The 25,024-nt window shown below is 33.0% G+C and overlaps 1 protein-coding gene and 1 long non-coding RNA gene across 3 annotated transcripts in view; one reads left to right on the top strand and one right to left on the bottom strand.

Moving 5' to 3' along the window:
• The window catches only part of LOC149690382 (uncharacterized), a 56,610-nt gene that overhangs the window by 5,701 nt on the left and 25,885 nt on the right, over positions 1 to 25,024 (top strand). The window lies entirely within an intron of this gene.
• On the bottom strand, positions 256 to 24,045 carry LOC149690385 (nose resistant to fluoxetine protein 6-like). Of its 2 annotated transcripts, XM_089869919.1 has the most exons (16): positions 23,877 to 24,045; positions 11,018 to 11,342; positions 7,069 to 7,304; positions 6,672 to 6,786; positions 6,512 to 6,599; positions 5,910 to 6,016; positions 5,662 to 5,829; positions 5,382 to 5,475; positions 5,233 to 5,325; positions 4,972 to 5,140; positions 4,815 to 4,891; positions 4,620 to 4,748; positions 4,405 to 4,525; positions 3,838 to 4,024; positions 3,628 to 3,770; positions 256 to 3,056 (listed from the first exon to the last, which is right to left on the bottom strand). In XM_089869919.1, exons 2-16 carry the CDS (start codon positions 11,331 to 11,333, stop codon positions 2,760 to 2,762), a joined length of 2,340 nt encoding a protein of 779 aa, XP_089726045.1. In that variant the 5' UTR covers positions 11,334 to 11,342; positions 23,877 to 24,045; the 3' UTR covers positions 256 to 2,759. The 2 variants fall into 2 exon arrangements, with proteins under 2 accessions (XP_089726045.1, XP_089726046.1); XM_089869920.1 differs by lacking the exon at positions 23,877 to 24,045 and having other exon boundaries at positions 11,018 to 11,374.

Genomic DNA, 25,024 nt, shown 5'->3' with positions numbered 1-25,024 from the left:
ACGACAAGCGAGAATTGATTGGTTACACTCGGTGGTTAATTTTGCAGGACTTCCATCATCCTATTTAGTCTGTACTAAGCCTCTGACAGTGCCTCACCAGGCGTCGCTTTACCTCGAATCTATGACCTACCTCAATCACTTCATGACAAGTTCCAGTTTGTAACCAGTGACAAACTTATGGAGGAACCTATCTTATGAACTTATGGTAATATCGTTATCGTTAGTTAAATGCTTAGTTTTAAATAAGGAAACCAATTAAGTGTATATGATCTTTATTACTGTAAAAATCTATAACAACCTTCAAGTGAAATTTATAACAGGTGCAAAAATTCAAACTTAACTAGAATAGGAATAAAATCCAAAATAAAAACAAGATTTGTTTAGGCTTAATTAAGGTTCAAACAATTAAATAGTGCATGTAAATTTAGATTGCGATTCCCCATAAGAATATGTTCTATTAACACATAAAACGGAGCAGATATCATTCAAGTCGTATTCTTAATTGTAATTAAATTGACTAGGAAATTCCGCTTGTACTCCAGTCGTTTATTTAACAATTCTAAATAATTGCAATTAGTTTTAGTTACGACGATAATTTCTACTCCTAAGTTCATGTATTTAATTATATTTAAATTAATTAGAGAGTCCTTCTGCCAGGTTTTTCTATATACATACATATATATATATATATATGCTCTTTCTGTTTGTAAAAAATACTCAGTTGCAAGCTTGAAAGGGCATAATATCACGTATTAAAATAGGTATTTTAAATTGGACAAAAAATTCCTTTGAAGAGTGTAACCTTCTCGCTTTTAAAAGGGTAGTAGCGTATAAAGTTTGAATCTAACATCTTTACCAAATATAATATGAAAGAAAACCTTTGAACTTTCTTTGTACTTAATCTTTACCGTAATCAAATATTGCCTCTCTGGTTCTGTCTTTCTATGTTCAAAAAACCAATCTGAATTATTATTAGGTTTAATTTTTACAATTTTAATTATTTAAAACTACGAAAACTTTATGGCATACTTCAAATTAAACGTTACTATCCCTTTAATATTTAAGCTTAGCCTCTTGCAACTATTTATAGAAACCATTATTGCAGAATTAAGTAAAAATTTGATAATATTACAGATTGCGTATGATAATGATATGTTACAGTATCTTTCATTATTGATAAATGTTACGAAAATTCACTGTAATTACATGTGTGATTACATGTTTTCTTCAGTATATAATTGAACCTCTTTATAGAGGCTATTTAATTACCTATATTGGTTTTTCTTTAAATATAATCTAACTGCTATTTTGTACTTTTCAATTTAATATTTAATGCAATTAATATCTTCATATTAGCGATATTGCCTGTAAATTACACTTTCCTGAGGATAGTGAGAACAAATAACACCGGTTGGCATTATACCGTATGTTTTTCTCTTCCTTTATATAATAGAGAATGCCTAACTCTTAATTATAATTAACTATTTACAAAGGCTATTAACCATTAATTAACTAACTAAAAATAGTATACTGAGCGAACTATAACATTTGCTATATTAAATTTTAGGTTTATTTTACATAGAAACTTCCTAGAGATACCGAAATTATTAGAATAAAGGTTCATTTAGGTCTAATTTAAGTGAAATATTTACCTATTTATAAAATCAAATGCTGCGACTCTTAATTTGTTTACAGGCATTGTAAATAATAAATCAGAGCAGACTGTAGGGTCTCGAAAAGGCAAAACGCTTTTAGTAAATTGTTTTGTGTTTGTTTAAAAGGATATCTGTAATATTACAGTATATGGAGAAAAAAAAAAGATTATTTCAAAATTGAGCTATAATTGAGAACATCGCGTTGTTCTCTTGATAAAAGTCAGGGAAGTTCAAATCAGGATGTCATGGGGTCGGACATTTAGGGTTTCAGCCTTATACTTAATTCAAATCAGCATCGGAAATCACGAATTTTATACGCGAGGTATGATGTGTCTTTTTTAGGCCAATTAACGATTTTATTATAATTTCAAATCAATTTAAAAGTTATTATTATTAATAAGAATATATAGTTTTCTTCTACTTGGAATATTTAAGAAGTCATAGTCCACATAATTTATCTGATTGAAGGTAAGGGGAGGGGCTTAAAACATTGCTAAACCGCCCTCTCCTCCTACTCGCTTTTCATTGGCTACGCAAAGATAACTTATTTACGTTAATTAGGGATAGGTCGAGAGCTACGTCAATGTCACTTGACTTCTAAGTTCGAATACATTAAGTGTGACGTCAGTGGTGACGGTTTCTAAATCTCCTCCCCTTTAGTTCAAGCAGAAAGACTAAGAAAATGGCAAGATTCCAAGTAGATAAAATCTATCTATTCCAGTTATTATTTATGTTTAGATATTTTGAGGTCTGATTTCGGATTTCACGAGACTGTCGTTTCGACCCCTTTTTGATTTACTTCTAATGTGTCAACGACTTAATGACCAATTCTTTAATTAAAACTGGCCATGTGTTTTGTCTCTTGAAACGTGTACGCCGTTAACGCGGCTTGTACCGAACATAATATTTACATATTGTTTCATAATCCACTCCAGTTAATTGATATAAAGTTGAGTTCATCTCAGGTCCAGCTGCATCGTAAACCGATACTTAAAGTCTGAAAGACTGGTGCGTGGTGTTTGTTTGTTTTTTAAATGGTTCAATGTTTATAAACACGATACCCGATTTAATGAATTAACGTCGTTAATAAATGTAATTAAGTTTTCATTCCATATTTAAACTTAAAGGGATACACGAATCCCTTTTTTGCATGGATCCCGCTGCGGGTAATTCGGGCATGGAGATGTTAGAAACGAGGGATATTTCACTCGTCACCGACATTGATCTGTCGTAAGATGGTAATGTTGACCTTTCACTAGCGATCTTGACTGCCATCAAATCAACGCTTTTAACTGGACACAAAAATAGTTTGGTTATGGCTTGGATTGGTTGTTGAACTAGTAGAGAGCATAGGAGGGACGTTAAACCACCAAGTACGAATACTCCTGAGAACAAGAATAGCTATGGGGGAAAATAAATGATTGGTTAATTAGTTAACTAGTATTAGCAACACTGAAAGAATGTATTAAAATCTCTTGAATTCCCTGTTTTATTGTTAGCAGAAGGGGATAATAGAGAGAAGTATTATATACTCCTGTAAATAATTTGATCGAGAAAAAATACTGTGGTCAATTTTGATCATAAATGTTCAGATTTAAGACAAACTCTTCATTTCTAGATGCATATGATCAAATAATGTTTGATTTAATTTTATGATTTTTATCCGCGATTTTTTTCTTCTTAAATTTTGGTAAGAGAGACTAAGTTAGTCGACCAGGTTAGCTTATTTGATCTTGTTGACTAGGTCTTAATAGATTTTTGACAGCAATGACTGTCGACAATCAGCGTTGTCAAGAACCAATTAAGACCTGAGAACGTATGTTTAGGCGGTACAACCCAATTTTATGTTTAAATTTTCTTGGTGTTGCGATTGCATTTGCATAAGGGACGATAAATATCAAGGTACCATCAGAGAAATATTTTTGGAATTCAAGAGATATTAGTTTACTATTGAAGTAAATTGTTAACTTACAGCCAAGTACAAAGATACTTGTACGAGCTCCCTTCCTTGAGCAAATACCATATCTTGGTACAATGGGTAAATGAGGAAAAAGAAGTATGAGATACGACTGAGTGGTATCCAACCAGCCCATTCCAAAATGAAACTAATCGTTTCTGGAACATTTTCAAAGTGTCGGTTGTAATTTTTGTGGTTTCGTAAAAAGACTTAACAAGTACTTACTGGCATTTCCGTTGCTGCAAGTGAAGGCGATCCAACTTAAGCATAACGCCCAAGCTGGTCTGTATAGACAAGAATACAGGGTTGACAGTAGAGTGTCTACCTTTTCACGTCTATTCCATTCGAAAATTCCGAAAACAACGCAGCTCAGGCATATGAATGTTAAACACCATCCAATCCATTGATAAATCTTTTAAATAAAGCGTTGATTAGTTATTTAATTATTATTGGAAGCCGTATTACATGTAGCCTAAGTTCAAAAGATAAGTTCCATAAGATTGTCACTGGTTACAAACTGGAGCTTGTCATGAAGTGATTGAGGTAGGTCATAGATTCGAGGTAAAACGACATACGCTTGGTGAGGCGCAGTCAAAGGTAAGCTTAGTATAGACTAAATAGGACCTAGATGGACTGCAAAATTAACCACCGAGTGTAGGGCTTCAATTCTCGCTTGTCGTTCTCGAACTAGCTCGAGCTGTAAGCCTCTAGCATTACGAAGTATATGGAGTGTCATACTTATGGAACATATCTTATAAACTTATGCGTGTAGTTAAGAAATGATCGACTTACAACTTTGACGTTGATCTTAGGTAGACGAGTGAAGTAGTACCCTGCTAAAAGTCCAATAATTAAAGTGGACAAATGTGAGAATGGCTTTTGTTGAATAATATTTTCAAAGTAATTTCTTGTTCTGTAAATATGCAAGGTATTTTGATTACTTTTAATGAATGAATGAATGAATGAATGATGTTGATTCATTGATCGCGGTGGTTTTTGTCACTTACGAGAAATCTATTTGGGAGAACAGTATAGTTGGTGGGTAATCGAAATACGCCGTAACTACACCGGTAATAATAATTGAGGTGAATACAAGGAAAGCCGCGATAGTTAGACTAATGCGACGACGGACATTGCTGAAACATTATGTAAATGAAGTAGATTAATTTATTGTCACAGTTTAGATTTTTTGTTTTTAATACCTTAAAGTAGCGATGAACAAGATTCCAATGATAATCAGTTGCATTTCGCAGCTCAAAAACCACGAATTGTACAGACACTGAAATATGAACATGTTTTTTGTATTAGTTTACTTCTTAACTAGCAATTTAATCAAAATTTATTTGAGAATGAACTTACTCTCGTGTTTGGATCAAAAAGAAAGTTGTTAATGAAGAGAATATTTGACCACCAATAATTCATGCAATTTTCTTCGTAAGGCAAGGCAACTTCCCTCCATAATGGACCACTTGTGGTCAGTGGTAACATGATGGCCATTCCGATAACGAGCAGTAAAATAGGGAGCAGTCTGTTTAATTGAAAATGTAATGAAAACTAGTTAAATTATCAAATTCAAAATTTTGTAGGAAACTCAATAATTTAAATGCGATTCAATCTTACCTGAGGATTTTAGTGACGATCAATTTCACGTAGAACAATACGTTTCCAGTTTCGTTTTTTCTAGTCTTAGCAACGTGTCCCAATAAATAGGCCCTATTTATAAAAACAACGTTAATTAAAACTCAGGACTTTAATTTTAATTAACTTACGTTGTGAACAACAATGTTTCAATTCCTAGGGTACCGTTTAAAATAAATTGAATCCACCAGGTATCGGCGTACTCCTTGGCATAAATGGCTTGACCTTTAATAAAATTAATTCAAAATTAATTAAATTTACTTCATTTAATTATATTAAATACAGATTAGTTAAATTTCGTAGACCCCCATGTTCTTTGATGAACATTTCCACTCAGTTTGACGCAAAGAACACGCACCCTTTAACTTACGTCAGACTTATCAAAAACACCATGTTTATCACGAAACTTACTTAACATAGATGTATTCAAGAACAGAAAGACGCATCCAAGTACGATCCAACCCAAACTAACAGCTCGCATGCCATGTAAAAATTTAGGCTCTAAATTAGACGAGCAAGTGAAAAGAGTCGGGAACGATTTGTATAGCGAAAATGTGCAGAATATTTTAACAGGCAGAGCTATTTTAGAAATTCAGTTGATTAGATATTAATTATTTTTTTAATTTAATTTCTGGTATAATTTAATTTGAAATTCTTACGTCTCTCTGGTTTCTTCAGGGCTTTTCTATCCACAAAGAATTTCGAGTAGATTAGGTCGAAAAATGTGCTCAGAAGATTTATGAAGACGATGAACAAAAACATGCATCTGTAAATTTACAATTTGAATCGATTGTTTATTAGCAATTTGTCGAAACGTGTTTGACTTATAAGCGTAACCAGAAGCGGATAATAGAAGAAGGATGACACTCTGTATCCTCTTAATACTTTAGTTATGTAACATGATTCTTCCCAGGCTGGCCCTTTTTGCTTGCTCTCAGGCTCATCAAACTTCAGATGGGCAACTATCGCAACGTGGGGCGAATTCTATACTGTTTGGTACTAAATCCTCAGCAATCAACACACAAACCTTGAGTGTCTTGACGTGGGACAAAAATCTACAAGCGCATGCGCCTTGGAAAATAGTTAAGCGCTAATAGAGTTACGATGAGGGAATTATTTATCGCGTATGTTGTTCAATTTAGTAACCTTGCTCCGATGTTGGGAAGAATCATGTTACAATTACCCCGCTTTGTGCTCGTACACTTCTCTCGAAGAGAAGTATTATATACTTCTGACTTTATATAAATAACTGTTTTCTTACCCTATAACAACTTGAGTGGTTGTCCATTCCACTTCGTGTTTGACTTCGCAAGTTGATACTTCAGTTTCCAAACTGACTTGATCAGCAACTTTATTTTGAAATTGAAATCAGTTAAATTCGAAAACTATTTAGGGTTGATAACTTTCTTGTCAGGACTTACGTTTTTGAACTAACTCGTGCAAATCTTCTCTGGAGCATTTTGAAGGAATACAAACTCCGAATCTTAGAGGTACGTCAAACATAATTCCAGCTAATTGTTGAACCTTGGTAATGATCTGTGTGAAAATGAGAAATACGATAAATTGACGCTCAGTACAATTATATAGCGAAACTCTTCAGTTCGCAATGCCCCTGTTTGTTTGTCAGTTTTTTTCTTGTGACACGTTGGCATGAACTCAGCACCGTTTGCTATTGGTTGAAAATGTTTTCCCAGGGCACTTTTCCCACTCTAATAATGCCCAATCACGAACCGGAGTTTTTGGCCTTTTCCCTTTGCATCTGTTCGGACAATATTACAAAGCACAGAGAGAATAGCTTTCGAATGAAATTGTACTTACTGACTCATGATGAGTAAAGTTGTCAAATTCCTTGATTAAGTGATGTAGATTGTAGTATTTTGGCTTGTTTGGCAATGGAGGTTTAATGGTGACGCTGCAAAACTTTCCAGTGAACTTTGTGATTTCCTTTCGGTAATCGTCCTTAACTTCGATGTTGATACATTCGTCGTAAGAACCCAATGAAGTGATAGTGCCCATTAAAATACCAGGTTGGGGTTTTCCAATGGCATCCAACACTGTAAAAATATCGTGGAAAATTGTACAATTTGATCGTGTGTGTCGTGGAAAATGGTACAATTTGATCGTGTGTCGTGGAAAATGGTACAATTTGATCGTGTTGCATTATATCATTAACCCCAATAAGTTTAACGGTTGCGGTTTAAGTAATGTAAACAACGGTGTCTTTCGAAAACTATTGTTTGTAATTGTTTATAATTAATGCAGAAGTTCAGATAATGGAAATTTAAACAAGAAGTGTAGTCTTTAAACCAAGATACATTAACTTATAATGTACATAAACCTATAATTTTGGAGTTACACAAGAAACAATACGATAACGTAATATAATATCTAAGTGTGTGGAAAAGTTGTAGTGATATGTTTATTGAACACTGTAAGTGTGATACCAACTCTTCCTCACCAAACTTGTTTATCGCGTCTCCACAAACACCCAAAACTTAGTTTCTAAAAATCTACGTTTTGATAATTACAAGTAGATAAAAAAATGTAAAATAAGAATAGTAATTTCAGTTACTAGTTAGGGTGAGAGCAGGTTTTCGTTTTTATTTCTTTTAAAATTTTAAGAAACTCATTTCAAACGATTAAATTAAAAATTTTATTTCTCTCAAATATTGAAAAATGATTAAGTCTCAATTGGTTAATTGATATTCCACACATGAAGTCTTCTAACTAGTTATAGTCAATATTGACCTTGTGGAAGTTTTAAGTACTTAGCTTTTTACGTGATTTTTGTTTTGGAATTTTTTCGCAGAAAGATCAAATCCTTGATAAATATGGGCCAAGCACGAATTCTCGTTATATCACATAAAACTCGATTTGTGGGCAAAATTTCGATTTTAACTATTTTGTGGTTAAATATGATTTTTTTTAGTTAAAAATGTGGTTATAGAACCAATAACTTAGCTTATAATAACCTAGTTTTGTGTGGCTTTGGGTGTGTGTCCCTTGGGGATTTATTATCTACCCGTAATCTATCTGTGATTTGTCACGTTGCTGTTGATGTGGATCTGTGGTGTTTGTGGATAGACGATAAACTCGACCGTATGAGAAGTGTTCAAGAATAGATTCTCTGAAGAAAGAGGTGGAATAATTAGAATTTTCAAGGCTTCTTTAATGATGAGTGCGACAATTAATTCTCGCATTAATTCATTAAGTAATTAACGAAAAATTTCAAATTTTTAGGTATTTTAAGAACAGCGAAAGCCATATGACAGTTTTACATTTTTTTATAATAATCTTCGTGTCAATCTTGGGACATTTTGGAGGCAATAACGCCTTAATCCTTGATAATGCAATACATAAGTTTATAAGATATGTTCTATAAGTTTGACACTTCCAATACTTCGTAATGCTAAAGAGTTGCTTACAGCTCGAGCTAATTCGAGAACGACAAGCGAGAATTGACTACACTGGGCGGTTAATTTTGCAGTCCATCTAATCCTATTTAGTATACTAAGTCTTTGACAGCGCCTCACCAGGCGTCGCTTTACCTCAAATCTATGACCTACCTCACTCACTTCATTACAAGCTCCAGTTTGTAACCAGTGACAAACTTATGGAACATATCTTATGAACAACCATAGATGCATCAATGCTATCAGATTCAATGTTATACTAATCGTCGATCTTACATCTAAGCCTTTATGTCTAAAAAAAATTAAATACAGGTTTCTTGAGATTGTATCAATCACTATTCTTCAGTTCCTGTAGTGACGCGTTACGTGACTCGTGTACTAATCTCGCTTATTTTAAACTAAAATGAATTAACAATCGAGTTAAAACCAAAAGCCGGGAGAAAAAAAGCTGTAATTAAGAAATATATACTTTCTTTTTTTTTGGTTTTTGGTTTTAGAACATTTTTATTGATGCCCTGAAAACAAAATGCGTCTCATGATCGCGAATTAAATACTATATTTTAGCCTCGCAGTAACTGGAACTATCAATTTTTGCCAAAATTATTCCGGTGCCAAGTTTGACGTCACTGTTTCTTTAAATGGTGATAAAAGTTAGGATTTATTAAAGGTAGAATTTATTTGTACTATAAATTCTCTCGTTATATAATAATAATAAATTCTTCGTGAAAATATTTATTATTACGAGTGGTCTGAAAAATTTTCCAACACAAGGAAGACCAACTCCGCTACATCCTTTCCACATTCCAACCGACGAAACAACCACTACCACGATCCTATCACTACCACGACTCATACCACTACCACGACTCCTACCACGATCCTACCACTACCACGACTCCTACCACGATCCTACCACGACTCTACCACAACCACTACCACGACTCTACCACAACCACTACCACGACTCCACCACAACCACTACCACGACTCCTACCACGACTCTACCACAACCACTACCACGATCCTACCACGACTCCTACCACGACTCTACCACAACCACTACCACGACTCTACCACAACCACTACCACGACTCTACCACAACCACAGCCACGACTCCTACAAAACTAATAGCCACATCATATGTCCATCATGCGATGTAGCTAAAAAATTAAATAACCTCAGTTAACTTAAAAACATAACTAATAGCCACATCATATGTCCATCATGCGATGTAGCTAAAAATTAAATAACCTCAGTTAACTTAAAAACATGGGCTTTTATGGAAAAACTCGCTGGTATGAAGTTGGCAATAAACCACCAATTTAAAATAAATACCGAAAATAAGTTAAAAGTACGTAATTTAGCGGGAATTTGCCATTGTTTGACTTTATAAACTGCGTATACTATTATTTAATAAGCACTTTTTTATATCGACAGCGTATTTGAAATTTATTTTTTGTTTCACCTTGAAAATCAGGATAAGGCTATTTATTTTAATGTTTGAACAATTTCAAAGATTATTTAATTTTATTACCAAATTTCTTGGAAAGCCAAATGCCTGGAATATATAGTACCTAATGTACTGTACCATTATTGACTATGGGTTTAAAAAACTCTATTATAATATACATAATTTCAATGTCGAATGTAAGAGTCTATTTAAATAGAGAGAGAAAAAAAAGGAAAATTGGCTGTCGTGAAACGAATTTCAATTTAGTTTTCGATTAACTGTGGAATTTTGATGTAAATATCGTTTACAGTTTTGGAAATATGGGTAAGAAATTTACGTTTCAGATCTAATGAGATTCCACGAAATTGTGCAATTGTGTAATTCTATGGCTGATTTCTTATCACGTGACTTCCTCTAACTATCGTTTACAGTTTAGGGCAGATATGTAGGAAATTAACGTTTCAGATCTAGTGACATTCCACGAAATTGTGCAATTCCATCGTTGATTTCATATCACTTGACTTCCTCTAACAGACTTTGCGAGGCATTTAGCCCTAATTTCTTAAAATTCTCCGAAATTGCTCGAGATTACCCAAGATTTCTCCTAAATTTAAAACGTTTCTTTATTGAATACCGGATTTCCCTATTGAAATAAGCGTCGTTTAACCTAAGTTTTGATATCGCTTAGTTAAATATGTTTCATTAAGTCGGCCCCAAAGTTCAAGTGTACCATTTTCCTTGTTCCTTCACATTAACCTTAAGATTTTATCAGTGTAACAATTCGGTCTGTTCACTTATTAATGAATCAGTTGTGTTATGAGGAAGGAAGTTGTATTAATGCCTACGCGAATTAGGCCTAACAACTTTGAAAGTTGCGCAATTCTAGTGAAACAATCAACTTACTTTCAAAGGCCCAGCTTTTCATGTTGAGCAGCGACGTAACCGTCGTGAGCAATGCCCCCGTACATTGCGGTTCAATGTTTGCTGATGTTATGAACCGCACTAGAGTAGGCATGGCCCGTCGAACTACGCTTTCGATGGTCATTTTCATGTCTTTTTCCAATTTCCTCCATTTTCCAACTAATACTTCGCGATCTGATGGAGTGCTAGTTGCGTTTTCTGCTATCGCTGGCTCTTCGGCTAACGAAACGGCAATGCAACAACACAACAATGTAGCGAAAGACACAGCCAAACGTAGAGTTAATCCGGAAACCCTCATTTTCGAAACCTGTTTAGAAAAACAACATTTTATTTTGATTAGTTTTTCTCTACACTCTCAACTTTCAATATATTACAAATAAGTATCATACACTTTGGTTGAAGCTGAATAACCTATATCTATAGTTCTTATCATAAGTTCATAATATACGTTCCATAAATATGACGCTTCCTATATTTCTTAATTCTAGAGACTTACATAGAATTGACTACAATCGGTTTTGCAGTCCATCTTCTCCTATTTAGTGTGTACAAAGCCTTTGAAGTTTCACCTACGTCACTTCATGACAAGTTCTCAGTAACCAGTTACAAACTTATGGAACATATCTCATATGTTTTTACGTAGAGGGTACTCTATAGTCCGCCACCATCTTGGAAATTGTCGAACATAATTGAAAAAACTGTTTAACTTTACTATGTTTCAACCCATCTGACTAAATTAATTTCGAAATTGTGGATTATTCGAGCTAGTTTCTTAATTGACATTAATTTTATTTAAATAACACATAAAGTTTATTCATAATGTGGCTTCGGAATTTCATATAAATACACTTAATCAACACAACCTTCAATCTCATAACTTCCCAAAATATCACGTTATGGCCATGGCATCTTTATAAATATAATTAAAATAATTTTGTTCCAATTTTCCACTAATAGTTTTAATAAATTTGACACATTTATTTGTCATAAGAATTTTATTGATTTCAGTATTTTCATCATATTGAAATTCAATATAGCGAAATCGTCACGTGACTTTAGTTTTAATATTAAATAAATTCGGAATGACCTTAAAATTTTGGGTTTTTTTAAAAGAAACGAAATTAGGACGCGTTAGTTATGGGTTTTCTTGTTTTAAAATTTAACAAGTGGAAGGCGAGCACCACTCTTCAAACACCTTCTTAAACTAATGACGTCAAAAGATTTTATCAAGATATTTCTTATGTGTTTTATTTATTTAATATTTTTTATCAAGATTACAAACCCATCCTTTATTTAAATTTGTTAATTTTTTTTTGTAGGGAAAATTTATTTCTCTAGGCTATATCTTTTAAGAAATATTTATTAAAAATAACAGGCACATCTTATTATAAAGTATTTAATTATTCTCACTATATCCCACTCACATTTAATGTATAGTAATTTAGACTAATTTAAATGAAGGTCATCGTTTTATATTGCCTACAGGTGTAGAATTAATCTCCCTAAAGGGCATATCATTAGCTTATAGCGTAGCATTAATGATCAAAAACATATAATACACTAATATAATATTATTCCATGAAATGTATTTAGCATTCATGCAAACTGAAGATACCGCAATTCTTAGCTCAAAATGTGTAGTATTAATTTGCCTAAAGGACATAACACAAAGCACCATTAATTTTCGCAAAATATAATATTTAAAGTGTAGCATTAATATAACATTATTCCATGTAAATGCAGCATTCGTATAAATAGAATATATCGCAATTCCAAGCTCAAAACGTGTAGCATTAATTTGAAAAACGTAGCGTTAATTAATATTACTTAAAAGTTAAGCATAATTTGCACTAATACAATTGAGGTTATTCTAGGATTAGTAGCATTCGTATAAACTGAAGATACCCGCAATGCCTAGATTGAAATGCGTAGCATTAATTTTCCTTAACGTACCATTAATTATCTCAAAGCATCATAACATTACTTAAAAGTTTAGCATTAATTGCACTAATACAAATGAGGCTATTCCATTAATTGTAGCATTCATAGTAAGCTAAAGATACTGCAATTCCTATCGCATTAATTTCATTAAGGATTTACGTTTATTAATTTCACATGAGCTATTAAATCGCTAACATAATCAGCATTAATCCGTAAATTTGAGACGGGTTTAAAAAATACTATAGTTAAGTAGCAACTTGTATACTGTGCAACTCTTAAAACTATGAAACAATGCTATAACTTTTCTTTATAAAGAACAGAGGCATTATAACTGATTTAAACGTTAACCAAGTTTAAGGAAACTTCTAATTCATATAATTTAGCTTAATTATTCAAATTTCCTGTCCCGTTTCAATTAGAAATTAATACTTAAATTAAGTTGTTCAATAAACGTTTCAAATATAGGTTATTAAATTTAAAATTAACTATAATGGAACTTACTTTGGATTCAGATTAAGATTCCGTTGAAATATTTTAAAATAATTATATGGTAAAGTTTTGTCGCGTGTTACTGTTAGTTATTCAAATGATAGAATACTTTTAGAGCCCTGGTCGGCGGTAGCCCAAGTAATAATCAAATTAGTTGGCCTTCCATTGACATGTCAAGTTCCGCAACAAATTATTTATACCTTTTATTTCCCAAATACATGGAAATAAATAATTGTATTAATCTCTAATGCAAGGTTTATTACTGAAGAAGTTAACAGTTTTAAAATAGAATTAATTTTCTATAAGAAAACGGGTTATCTACGAGAATATTGATGCATTCTAAGATTGTTATTAAAAATAATGATAATAAAAATGTCTTTAGGATTGATTTAAATACATACACGCAATACAAATGATGTTCTTATACGCTATTAGTATACCATAAGTTTAATTCTATAAGTGTGACACTAATAAATACTTTGTAATGTTATATGTCAACCGTTCTACAAAATACTTTGTAAGCGATGTAAGAATGGCAGACGACAAGGGGTTTCGCAGTCCATCTCCTTGTTTAGTCTATGTTAAGTCTTTCAACGCGTTACTTTACGAGAACCTATGGAGTTCAACACGCGTCACTGCAAGTGTCACACTTAGAAAGACGTATAAATTTATGGTGTACTTTAAAGTGGTGTGAAATTGCGTAATACTTTTCGCTTTATTCGTAACAATCCCACTAAATCCCCAAGACCTTGTCCTCGTAATATTAAAGAACTGAATGTCTGCTGCAGCTTCGTTTTTTCTTGTTATTTAATTATTTTAAACTATGAGAAAAATTTAAGGTGACTCAGGCTTATTTAGATGATAGTTTTGGACAGTTATTTCACACGTTTAAGTAAGTATTGTTAAAAAAATAATAGTATGACCTAGTGGTTGTTGAATGGCTCGCTAAACTTTTAAAGTTGAAATGTAGCCTACGTTATTCAAGGCGTATTAAATTAGGCTACGATTGAAACCAACCTTGCTTTGCTGTGGATCTTTAGTTTTCTATATTTAAGTAAGCCCTGACTGACTAATTGACTTATAATTAACGCCCAGTCCAAACCACTCTACCTAGAAAGCCGAAAATTTACAGGGACGTTACTTTAAAGTAGTAGGCAGGCTGTATAAAAGATTTTTCAAATTCCCCGCCATCTTGAAAAATGGCAGCCAGAAATGTAAAAAACAAATGCCAAATTCTTACGGTGTTAACGTTGATTAAACGTTCCAACCGATTTCCCTCATATATAGTACGCTGGTTCCCTACATCCTATAGAAAAACCTTACGGCTTATGGGTGGATATATTTGCCGCCATCTTTCAAAATGGAGGCCACGAAAAATAATAAAAATGTAACGAGGAACTGACGGGTCAAGTATTTGCTGCTAGTTTTCCATACTTAAAGAAGTATTGTGGAAGTTATAGTGGTATTGGAGTAATTTATGAAACTATTAGCCAAATGGTTTAACGTTTGTTTTCTCTATTAGGGGCTCTTCGTATGGCTTGGCTATCTTGTTTAATTCATTCAACCGCGAGTGACAAAGGCTTCTTCAAAAGCATGGCCAGTGTTATACGGTTGATTTTATTTATTATGTCTTCCAAGAACACCTTTTTTGGCATTCTCTAAACTCTTTTTATACTCGCATCAATCAAACTGTGTAAAAACAGTGTTTTCTGAATAAATTCAACGCTGTTTGGCATTGAAAAATGCCTGTTTTAGTAGAAACTGGGACGAACAAAACAAGCATAATGTTTGATAATAATAAACTGAACGGACTGTTGCACACAAGGCGCGCGATTAATGTTTGGTCTCTTTCAAATATCTCGTCAATTAATTGAATACCAAATGTCAAAGAACCGTGAAATGCACGTGATTATAAATAGATAAGTATATTGTTTATTGAATAAGTTTATTTTTTAAATTTAAAGGGGAATTTTTGGAAAATTTTTAACGAAAGTGTTTTTATTTTGAAAGCAAGTTTGAAATTAAATTTATCTCGACGTCACAAAGTTCAATATTTTAGTTCAAGAAAAACATTGTACCATATTTACATATAGTTTCGGAAATTACCTACGACTATTTAAAATTCAAATTGACGACAGGTAAAATGATATGTTTATCTTTCAATTAACAGTGTGACATTTTTTTTCGAATTTATTTTTGTACTTGTTTAAATGAATTTTGATTGAAGTAACTTTCCAATGAATTGATTTGAAATTTAAAGATGGTTTTTGGGAAAAATGATAGCTAAAATGTCACATCCTGTCAATATTTGTTAGAAATGTTAATCATATCAATTGACAGCATGACATTTACTCAAATTTATACACCTATCCTGTTTATGAATTTTGAGAGAAGTCATTTTCTTATGAATTGATTTGAAATTTAAAGAAGATTTTTTGGGAAAAATTATTGCTAAATTTATCACATCCTGTCAATATTTACTGTATTTTCGAATTGCCAATTTTTAGTGACTAATCTTGGGCGGATTGAAAGATAATGCTAAACTCGATAGAGATGTAAAATAGTGAGAAATTTTATTAATTAGCAATTTAGCATTAATTAGCGTCGGGTAAACTTGGTATTTTCCCCATAAAAAATATTTTTCCCACTCCCTCGGTGCTTGCGAATAAATTTATCGAAATTATCGTCATATCGATTAAGAATTATCGATCTTCAAACGATAATTTCAATTGACTGACATCACTGTCTTTAAAAGGATAATTAAGTTGAATTTACTTAATCTTGGCTTTGACCTTTTTCGATAAAATATGAATAATATATTTAAGGTTTTTCTACGAACGGGTGTTTACAATAAGCTTGACCAATCATCAAATTATAATCCGAAGAGTGTCTAGCAGGAATACATATATCTACTTGGAATGTTTAAGAGGCCTTAGACCCCATGGTAATATCTGATTGAAGGTGAGGGGAAGGGCTTAAAACGTTGTTGAACCACCCACTCCTCTATCCTCATATTTCATTGGCTATTCACCCTCGGTTTACTGGTTCACATCTCGCGAATATAACATTTTTTACATTCGAGTTCTTCGCTTATAGGTCGATAGCTACGTCAATGTCACTTCAAATACATTAGGTGTGACGTCAAGCGGGCGATCTCTACATCTCCTCCCCTTTAGTTCAAGCAGAAAGACCCAGAAAATTGCAAGTTAACGACATTGATAAAAAGAGACAAATATCTACGCCTTCTGGGTAATATCCTTTAGAACAAAATTAATTAGGAATAAAGGATGGTATGATCCTTTAGGAGTCGTTAAACTACAGCCTTAGAATTCAAAAGAACGCCCGTGATCCTATAATTTTTTTATTTTCTTTTGAATTTTTCCGACATCTCAGCTCGTAAATTTGCAAGGTTACTTCAATTTTTCTATCTCAAGTTTAAAAATCCTTTCGGGTCTTTTTAGAAAGTAATCTTCAATTTATATCTCTCACTTAGAAATATATTTTTAAGTTAAAATCCGGAATTTTTCACTAAGCCCTGAGCTTTATCTCGCGTTTCTCGCTTACAAGTATAGGAAACTTAAGAAAGGTTACATTTATGTCAATATTTGATCTGAAGTTTCAAAACTTGTCATTGAAAAGATTAAATATAATTTTATTTTCAAGTTCCTTCCTTTTTTTACGAATATGAAATTTTCTTCAAAAACTCCATCATAATTTGACAAAATTTTCGTATTTTTACAATTTGAAACGATTACGCCAATTTTAGTTTGTTAGCACGTTCATTATTGCAATATTGGTAATCTAAATTCTATGGCCTGAGCTGACGACTTCCAACATAGTTGCCAAAACCGAACCAAGAAGTGATATCTAGTTTACTAGGGAGAAGATTTAAGATGCCCAAGTATTCGCACGCCATAGTCAGTCCCCCTTTCAAAATACAAGGGGGGACGTAAAAGGAGGCCGGGCTATTTCGCCTCTCCTCAGTCGGAAAATACGTAATTTTCGTCATTCGCGTCGCGCTGACGTAATTGCTGGTTGTAATTTAGAGGCGGGGATTAACTCCGGTCCTACGTTTGGACTGGAGATAAAGCTGGAAATGTGGCGAATTTATACCTTCGCCCTAATATACTAGATATCACTACTTGACCGAACTAAGTGATAGAAGGGTGTGACGTCATCGGAAACTTCGTGGTTTCAGACTATTGTCTTAAATGACTCAATATAGTTCAAAGACCCTTTTCAAAAGGGGAGGGGCTTAGTATCGTCTACTTGATACAGGGTTAAAACTGTACTTTGATTGGTTATGTGGACACAAATACCTTAGATAAGGCTTAAGTTTAAAGTGACCAGTCCACCAAATTTGAATGGTCCGTATTATTTAAAGGCATATCTTAATTTACGTATTTGTTGTCTACATACCAATCAATGTTCCGTCGAGATGGTCATAAACCAGACTCAATTTTACCCCCCACTATTGAAAAGGTCTATTAGTGTTTGGTTAAAGGTTATGAATGTGATTTGAATATAAAAATCTGAAAGGGGTAAATCGTAACTACCTTAAAATACCAGTTTTTCAAATTAAACTATAAACCTTTCAAGGCTGTTTTTTTCTTCACAATTTTTGTTTTCCAAAAGTATCCAATGTTCTTTATTTGTAGCTTTAGGCATATTTATTCAATTTTTAAAATAATAATTTAGAATGATTAACTGAAAAATAATAATTTTGAGATGAGTAAAGGCCTTTTCAGAAGATACATTTTTTGTCACATTTAGTTGAGTCAATTTGAGTTAAGTAAACTAGTTGGGTCGTGTGAATAGAAGTTGGACAAGTTGAAGAACCACCAAATTATTAATTGATCACAGACCAATATTTGCTGACTCAAATTTTTGACCCATCTTTTTGAATCAAAAGTTGTATCGTCTGAAAAGGCCCTAACTCAACATTTTAAAGGCCGACTTCCATCGAAAAGGGTTCTAGCGAAATGAAAACCGAGCATCGAGACTAACAATCGAGCGACCCTGCCAATTTTCGAATCCCCGCTGCGGTGAAAGTTGGAAGGGCTCTGGCTAATTGAAAGCCGTGTTGTGTGGTTCAAGCGAACTGAAGATACACAATAGATAATTTCCTTCATGGGAAAGCAAAAATTCGAGAGGAAATAAATTTAAAAGGATTTCATTTGTTCATCTTCAGTTCGCTAGAACCACATTGCACGGCTTTCAGTTAGCTATAGAACCCTTCCAACTTTTGAACCAGCGGGGATTCAAAAATCGGCACGGTCGCTTCATTGTTAGTCTCGATGCTCGGTTTTTAGTTCACTAGAACCCTTTTCACTGGAAGTCGGCCTTTAAGAATCGGTTGGAACCTCTCAAATGCAGACACACTTTTTAGAATATTGAATTCTTACATCTTATTAAAAGGAAATTAATATATATTCTAAAAAGTAATAACACTATAATTTAAATCTCGTTATCATTAAAACAGAGTAAAAAGTCCGTGTAATAGTACTGCGACAGCATGTTTAGTAAAAATAGTTTTTACTTTTTTTTGATGTTTGAAAATAACTCTTTCTCGACTAATACTATATATCTTCGAAGGAAGTTGGACTCTTCCACGTGCAAAGTATTAACGAGTCACGTGATTACCGTACCCAATTTTCGTTGGATGAAATTGTCATTACGTCGCGGATGAAAGAAATGTTGAACGCGTACCAGGACCACCAAAATAAGTTAGATAAATGTATTACTATTATTTTCTGATTAATCTTAGTTGATTTTTCCCTTAAAAGAACTATCTTACCCCTGCAGGGGAATGTGCAAGGTCAGTTTAAGTCAAGTTAAATTCGTGAGTTTTTGGTGGAATTTTTAGCGAATGGTTTTTGGGTGGAATAACGTGTTTTTTCATCGACATGTGTATATGAAAAGCACCAATCATGGGGCATAACTTAAGTACGCCTTCTAGACACTATAATTAATAAGCTTGAAATTTTATAATTAAAACAATTGGCCGAGGGGCTAATCAGTCAAATATTTCCTGTACACCGATTACAGGTTAGGCCTAATTATTTAACACTGCCTTTTAAAGATTAAAGAGATACTCCTGGCTAAATTTTTTTTATTTTAATCAAAAGAGGGTGTAAAATAATGAATATATCAATTGGAACCATGTTTCTATCTACAATATTAAAAGAGATACAAGCAATTAAGTTTCAGGAATGGACACTACGCGTTAGGCTTCCCCGCGAAGCACTGGGAAGTAGCCCACTAGCCCTATTGGACGCCTAGTACCACTTGACGGATTCGTCAGGAAAGCGTTGTGTCCATTAGGGAAACTGGGCATCGAATCGCTCTGTTGTTAATAAACTGTGATCTGCTTTTAGTTGTGATGAAGGATAAATCATTTTTGATAAATATAGCTTAACTTGTTTTTATTTCCGAAGGAGCGTTACGTCTTCTATATGTAACTTAAAATTTAAATAGAGGCATATAATGTTATGTAAATGAGTTTTGTTTTTCCATTTTTTAATGGAGGCAATAAGGAAAGTAATTAGCTAAATTGCACACCCTTTAGGGCGCTGTCTCGAGGTTTCTTGAATTAAAGGTATTGCCACTACTGAGTTAATATCATTACTCCAAGTTATCCTTACATAACAACAGCGCAATTAGATAAGTATCTCGATTGTCGTTCGAGAAGGTTTTCCACCTTCCTTTTGTCTAGAACCGCTTGACTTTCCTATCAGCTAGCCTACAACCGCTTGCTTTGACTATCAGCTAGCCTAGAACCGCTTGCTTTGACTATCAGCTAGCCTAAAACCGCTTACCTTGCCTATCAGCTAGCCTACAACCTCTTGCCTTGACTATCAGCTAGCCTACAACCTCTTGACTTGACTATCAGCTAGCCTACAACCGCTTGCCTTGACTATCAGCTAGCCTACAACCTCTTGCCTTGACTATCAGCTAGCCTACAACCTCTTGCCTTGACTATCAGCTAGCCTACAACCTCTTGCCTTGACTATCAGCTAGCCTACAACCGCTTGCCTTGGCTATCAGCTAGCCTACAACCACTTTCCTTGGCTATCAGCTAGCCTACAACCGAACCGCTTGGCTTAACTAATCAGCTGTTAAGTTTGATACTCGGTTTATTAGTTCGCCCATATGTTTTCGATGAATTTCTAAATGACATTGACTTATCAAACAACGTCATAACAATACCATATTTAGCGTTTCTTCCTTAAGTATGTCGCCGATATAGAAAGAACTAAGCGATATTTAATTGTTTTAATTGTTAGTTTGATACGTTCATCAGGAAAGCCGGTTCTATATAGCAACGTGCGTCAAACTATTTTTCATCGGAAATATTTGTGCAGTTAAGTCCACGCTTAGGACTAACACTTTATTTCAATTTAGAAGGTAATACAAGGAAACTTCTAGAGTTTTAATATTATAGCTTATACGAACCAACTGCGGCTTTTATTATTTTATGGCGGAAAATTCCGGCTAAATATTTTGTCCATTATTAGTAAAATAACCCGTTATTAAGTGTTTACCGTTGACAAACATAGTTGACCATCAAATAATGATGAACTATGATGAATGTGATACGTAACAGTTTAGAAATGATTCGCGTAGTAGTAAACGAAAGTAGTTAGATTATTGAGCGTCATTATTTAAATTGATATTTTTTGAAAAGTCGTGCTATATATGTTATAGGCTGGAGGGTCTTGGGTTGGTTCCCATGTTTAATTTAACAGCCATTACTGTTTTTGCAACTGACCTTAAACTTAGAATGCTGCATCTGCCAAAGGTCAGGGAATTTTAAGTACTTTGGAAGTTAAGACTATAATTTTAAGGGGAAACGATTAGAAGTGTACGATTAAACTGATGCACCATCGTCTGGTTTCATGGTCAGAGTAATTTTAGTTCAGCATTGTGATTATAGAATAGAAAATTGACGGAGAACCAGAGCTTAAACGAAAATTTTAGCGTCATAGTCTTAAGATGGCGCAAGAAAAAATCTTAAACTGGACAATGTGCTATGGCCTTCTCCCAGTTTCTCGGCCAGATTCTCAAACTCCAGTACTTCATCTTAGCAGTGTTATATAATGGCTTTGGAACATTAGGCGAATTGTCTGAACTATCCGCTGAATTTTCAGCAATTACTAAGGTGACAAAAGTCGAAATGTAACATTTTGCTTTTAAACCGTAGACCTTTTGTAAACGGTTTCAAAATGTCTAGTGTAAACACACATGGCTATATAGTTAAATTCGTCCGACTGTTCAATTTAATATTCCTGTCTTAATTTAACACATTCTTCTTGTTAAATTGTCAAATACCACTCACGCAGTCTAACCACTGATTATTTAAGAATCTCATTATTACTGTCATTCATAAATGGCAGTATATTTGTGGGACAACATAATAAATTATATAACTTAAATTACCTTGACAACCGCACACAAACTCTGCCTACACAATCACATAATCCAGTCGTACTAAATTGTTAATAAATAGGCTATTAGCGTTCACAACAAAAAGGCAGTCATTAATTGACATATAACAGGTTTAAACTTGCAACTATTTGGACCGTAATTAATTGATTTGACGTGCATCTTTTAACCGCAGGTAACTGTTAGTTTTAAATATGAAAGGGAAATTTAGCGGTCACTTCCGTTATTTTGTTGTTTTTTTTTTTTTGTTTTTGTTAACATCGGTTGTTCGCTACCTTCTCCGTTAATTTATTGAAAGGGGAATTTTTCGACTGAATATGTTTTACATAAATTCTTGGGGATCGTTTATCTTTTGGTTTTCTTTTAGGCGGAACACAGTTAGGGGTTCAATCATCAATGTCGTGAATAAATACAATGGAGATGTTGATTTTTTTTCTTGGATACAAGTATTTGAGTTACAATGTATAAATTTGACGCAACAAAAGATGTTTGTAATTGACTAATTGGATATTAGATCAATTAACTTCTTAAGAAATTAACCGAAAAACCTGAAGGAAATTGTCTAGCACTATAGACGTATATTAGGAGTTTAAAATTTGGCGCGATAAGCATCGCACGGGATTTTTATAATTTGGCGCGAGAAAAATCACACGTGTTTTTTTAAAATTTGGCTCGAGAAAAATCGCACGTGCTTTTCAATTTTCATTTCAAATTAGGCTTAAGTCGTACAAGTTCTCGAGTAATTTAATTAATTAATTAATTAAAAGTTAAGTGCGCTAGACGATTTTTAAAAGCTCATTTAATTTGCATAAACAGTGCAAAATATCACTAAAATCTTACGAAATCATAAAATATGTGATTATGCATTTCACCCTTCAGTAATCTAATCTTGCCTAGCTTTTATTATAACACCACCGTAATCTCATTAATTATATAATTTAATTTTCGATAAAATAATAAGGGTTCATAAGCGCCGCGGATTTAATGCTTTAATAATTGTATCCAAGAAAAATCGAATGGGTGTTGTTTCTAAAAGTTTCGCCTTTTCTACTCAATTGTTCGACTAGAATTCGAAAACAAGTCGATTTTTAAAATGTCCTTCTAATAAAGTACTTAACCAGATCATTATTATTAAGAGATATTTGAGTTAGAAGGACACTTTCACAAGTTTGATTAAATTGTGCGAATTTCTTAAAAAACAAAGAAACAAGAACAGTTCGAAATGTTACTAATTAATATACGTGTAATTAAAAACTAATCATTTAAACACACGTTAATTTATTTAAAATCGCAATCTAATTATAATTCTCGTTTACTCTGATAGTACTTACGTATATTAATTTATATCTTATATAAAATTTCTTTTGAGAATCGGAATGGGGTCTCTAGCCGTAGGGACACGAAAAAAAATTTCAAGTTTAAGTTTGCAAAGATAAAATAGAGAATTTTCAAAAATTTTCCTATAAAGTTTAATACTCATTTTAAGGTCTTTTTATAATATTTTTTTTTTTACTAATTTTATTAGTTGGAAGTCTCTAATCAATTCAACGAAAATAATTTATATTACTGTAGAGGTATTTTTAATATTTTATTTCTAAATTTATCACTTCTCTTGAACTTAAGTACTAGTTTTTATAGCAATTTATAGAAATAAATTTCTGTTACTGAAGGTTTTATTTTTTTTGTATAGTAGGGCCAAATATGTTTATATTAAAACTCAATATCTATTGAAATTACTTTAAAAATACGTCGAAAGATTGAATTTAAATGATCAAAACTAGCCTAGCCTTAAATTATTTCAATTCTAAATGAAACCATATTTGATCTAATATCTAATAATAGAAATTCCGAAAAATTAAAAATGATAAAATTAGTTTTGAATTAAAAATTCTTTAAACTATATTCCAAGGAAACAATAAAAAAAGCAAAAGTTAATGTTAGAAAATAAAAGTCAAAATTAACTTACGAGGAGCGGAATTATTTCCTTCTCAACTCTTCTACACAATCACCAAGTCTGAATTGACTTGGAAATTACTTAAATAATGTCTCCAGAGTAGATCTTGAAAATTAGTCGCTTTCCTAGGCGCTTTAGTTCCTTTCGATAGCACCTTGGGATTGACCCTGAGTTTATCAGAATCCAACTGGCTTCGAAAGGAACGAACGACGACTGCATTTCAATTTTTTACTCGTCTAACTCTTTCGTTCCCCTATTTACTCTTTGAAATTCTTCCCCTTGAACATTTTTCAAATTGCCATTCCGCCTTATCTATTGGTCCAGCTGTAACGCTTCAGTAATAGATCTGGTCTACCATTGGTCTAAATACCAAATTCATCCCTGAAGTTAATTATTTGAAGTTTTACGATTGGATTAACCCTTAAATAGTTTGTTTTGTCGAACTATATCCTTGTAGGTAAGCCATGGGTTATGGTTATTGTGAACTTAGATATACGTGCTTGAACTCATCATTAAATGGAAAGGGTTAATTTTTAATTAATTGTGTAACAAATCGCAGTTAGAGTTTCGTAACATGAATTTTCCTGTGTACTTCGTTTTTGACATCGTATAAGCGGCTTCCAGCGCGGTTTTTAATTACAAAAATAAGGATGCCGTTTCATTTAAATTGCAAATATGCGACGTTATATGAGCGTGTCTGACTATTGCGACGCACAATTAGTACAAATATGAGTTTAATTCTGTAGTCTTTTAGTTAGCGGTGGTTAATTGTGATACGTTAATTACGACAAGTTATAGATTTCTACTTAATCGTGTAGTACAACGGACACTTAAAAATGTTGTTTTTAACAGTCCTGAAATTTTCAATGTTTATCTTTGGTAACTGGTTTTAAAGATTATGTTAACTAAATTAGTTAATTTATTTTTTCTTTCTTTTTTTGAAGAAACCAATTTTAAGATATTCGAGTGTTTGAAAGAATTTTCTTTTGTCTATAATCAGGTATTTTAAAATTCATCAGATTAGGCTAACTATATGATTTTTAGAATTCCGATTTGATGGTGAAGATTCGACAGTAATTTTGATTTGATTCCCATCATTTTCCCCGATTTATTTTTTTTCAAGGTTCTGACGTCAATTTATAAGATTATTTTGAGAGTAT

The sequence above is a fragment of the Phalangium opilio genome, unplaced genomic scaffold (assembly GCF_054372755.1).
Source record: "Phalangium opilio isolate 3A_F unplaced genomic scaffold, DU_Popi_V2 ptg000031l_1, whole genome shotgun sequence".
NCBI lineage: Eukaryota > Metazoa > Arthropoda > Arachnida > Opiliones > Phalangiidae > Phalangium > Phalangium opilio.
This window is presented reverse-complemented; position numbering and strand designations above follow the sequence as displayed.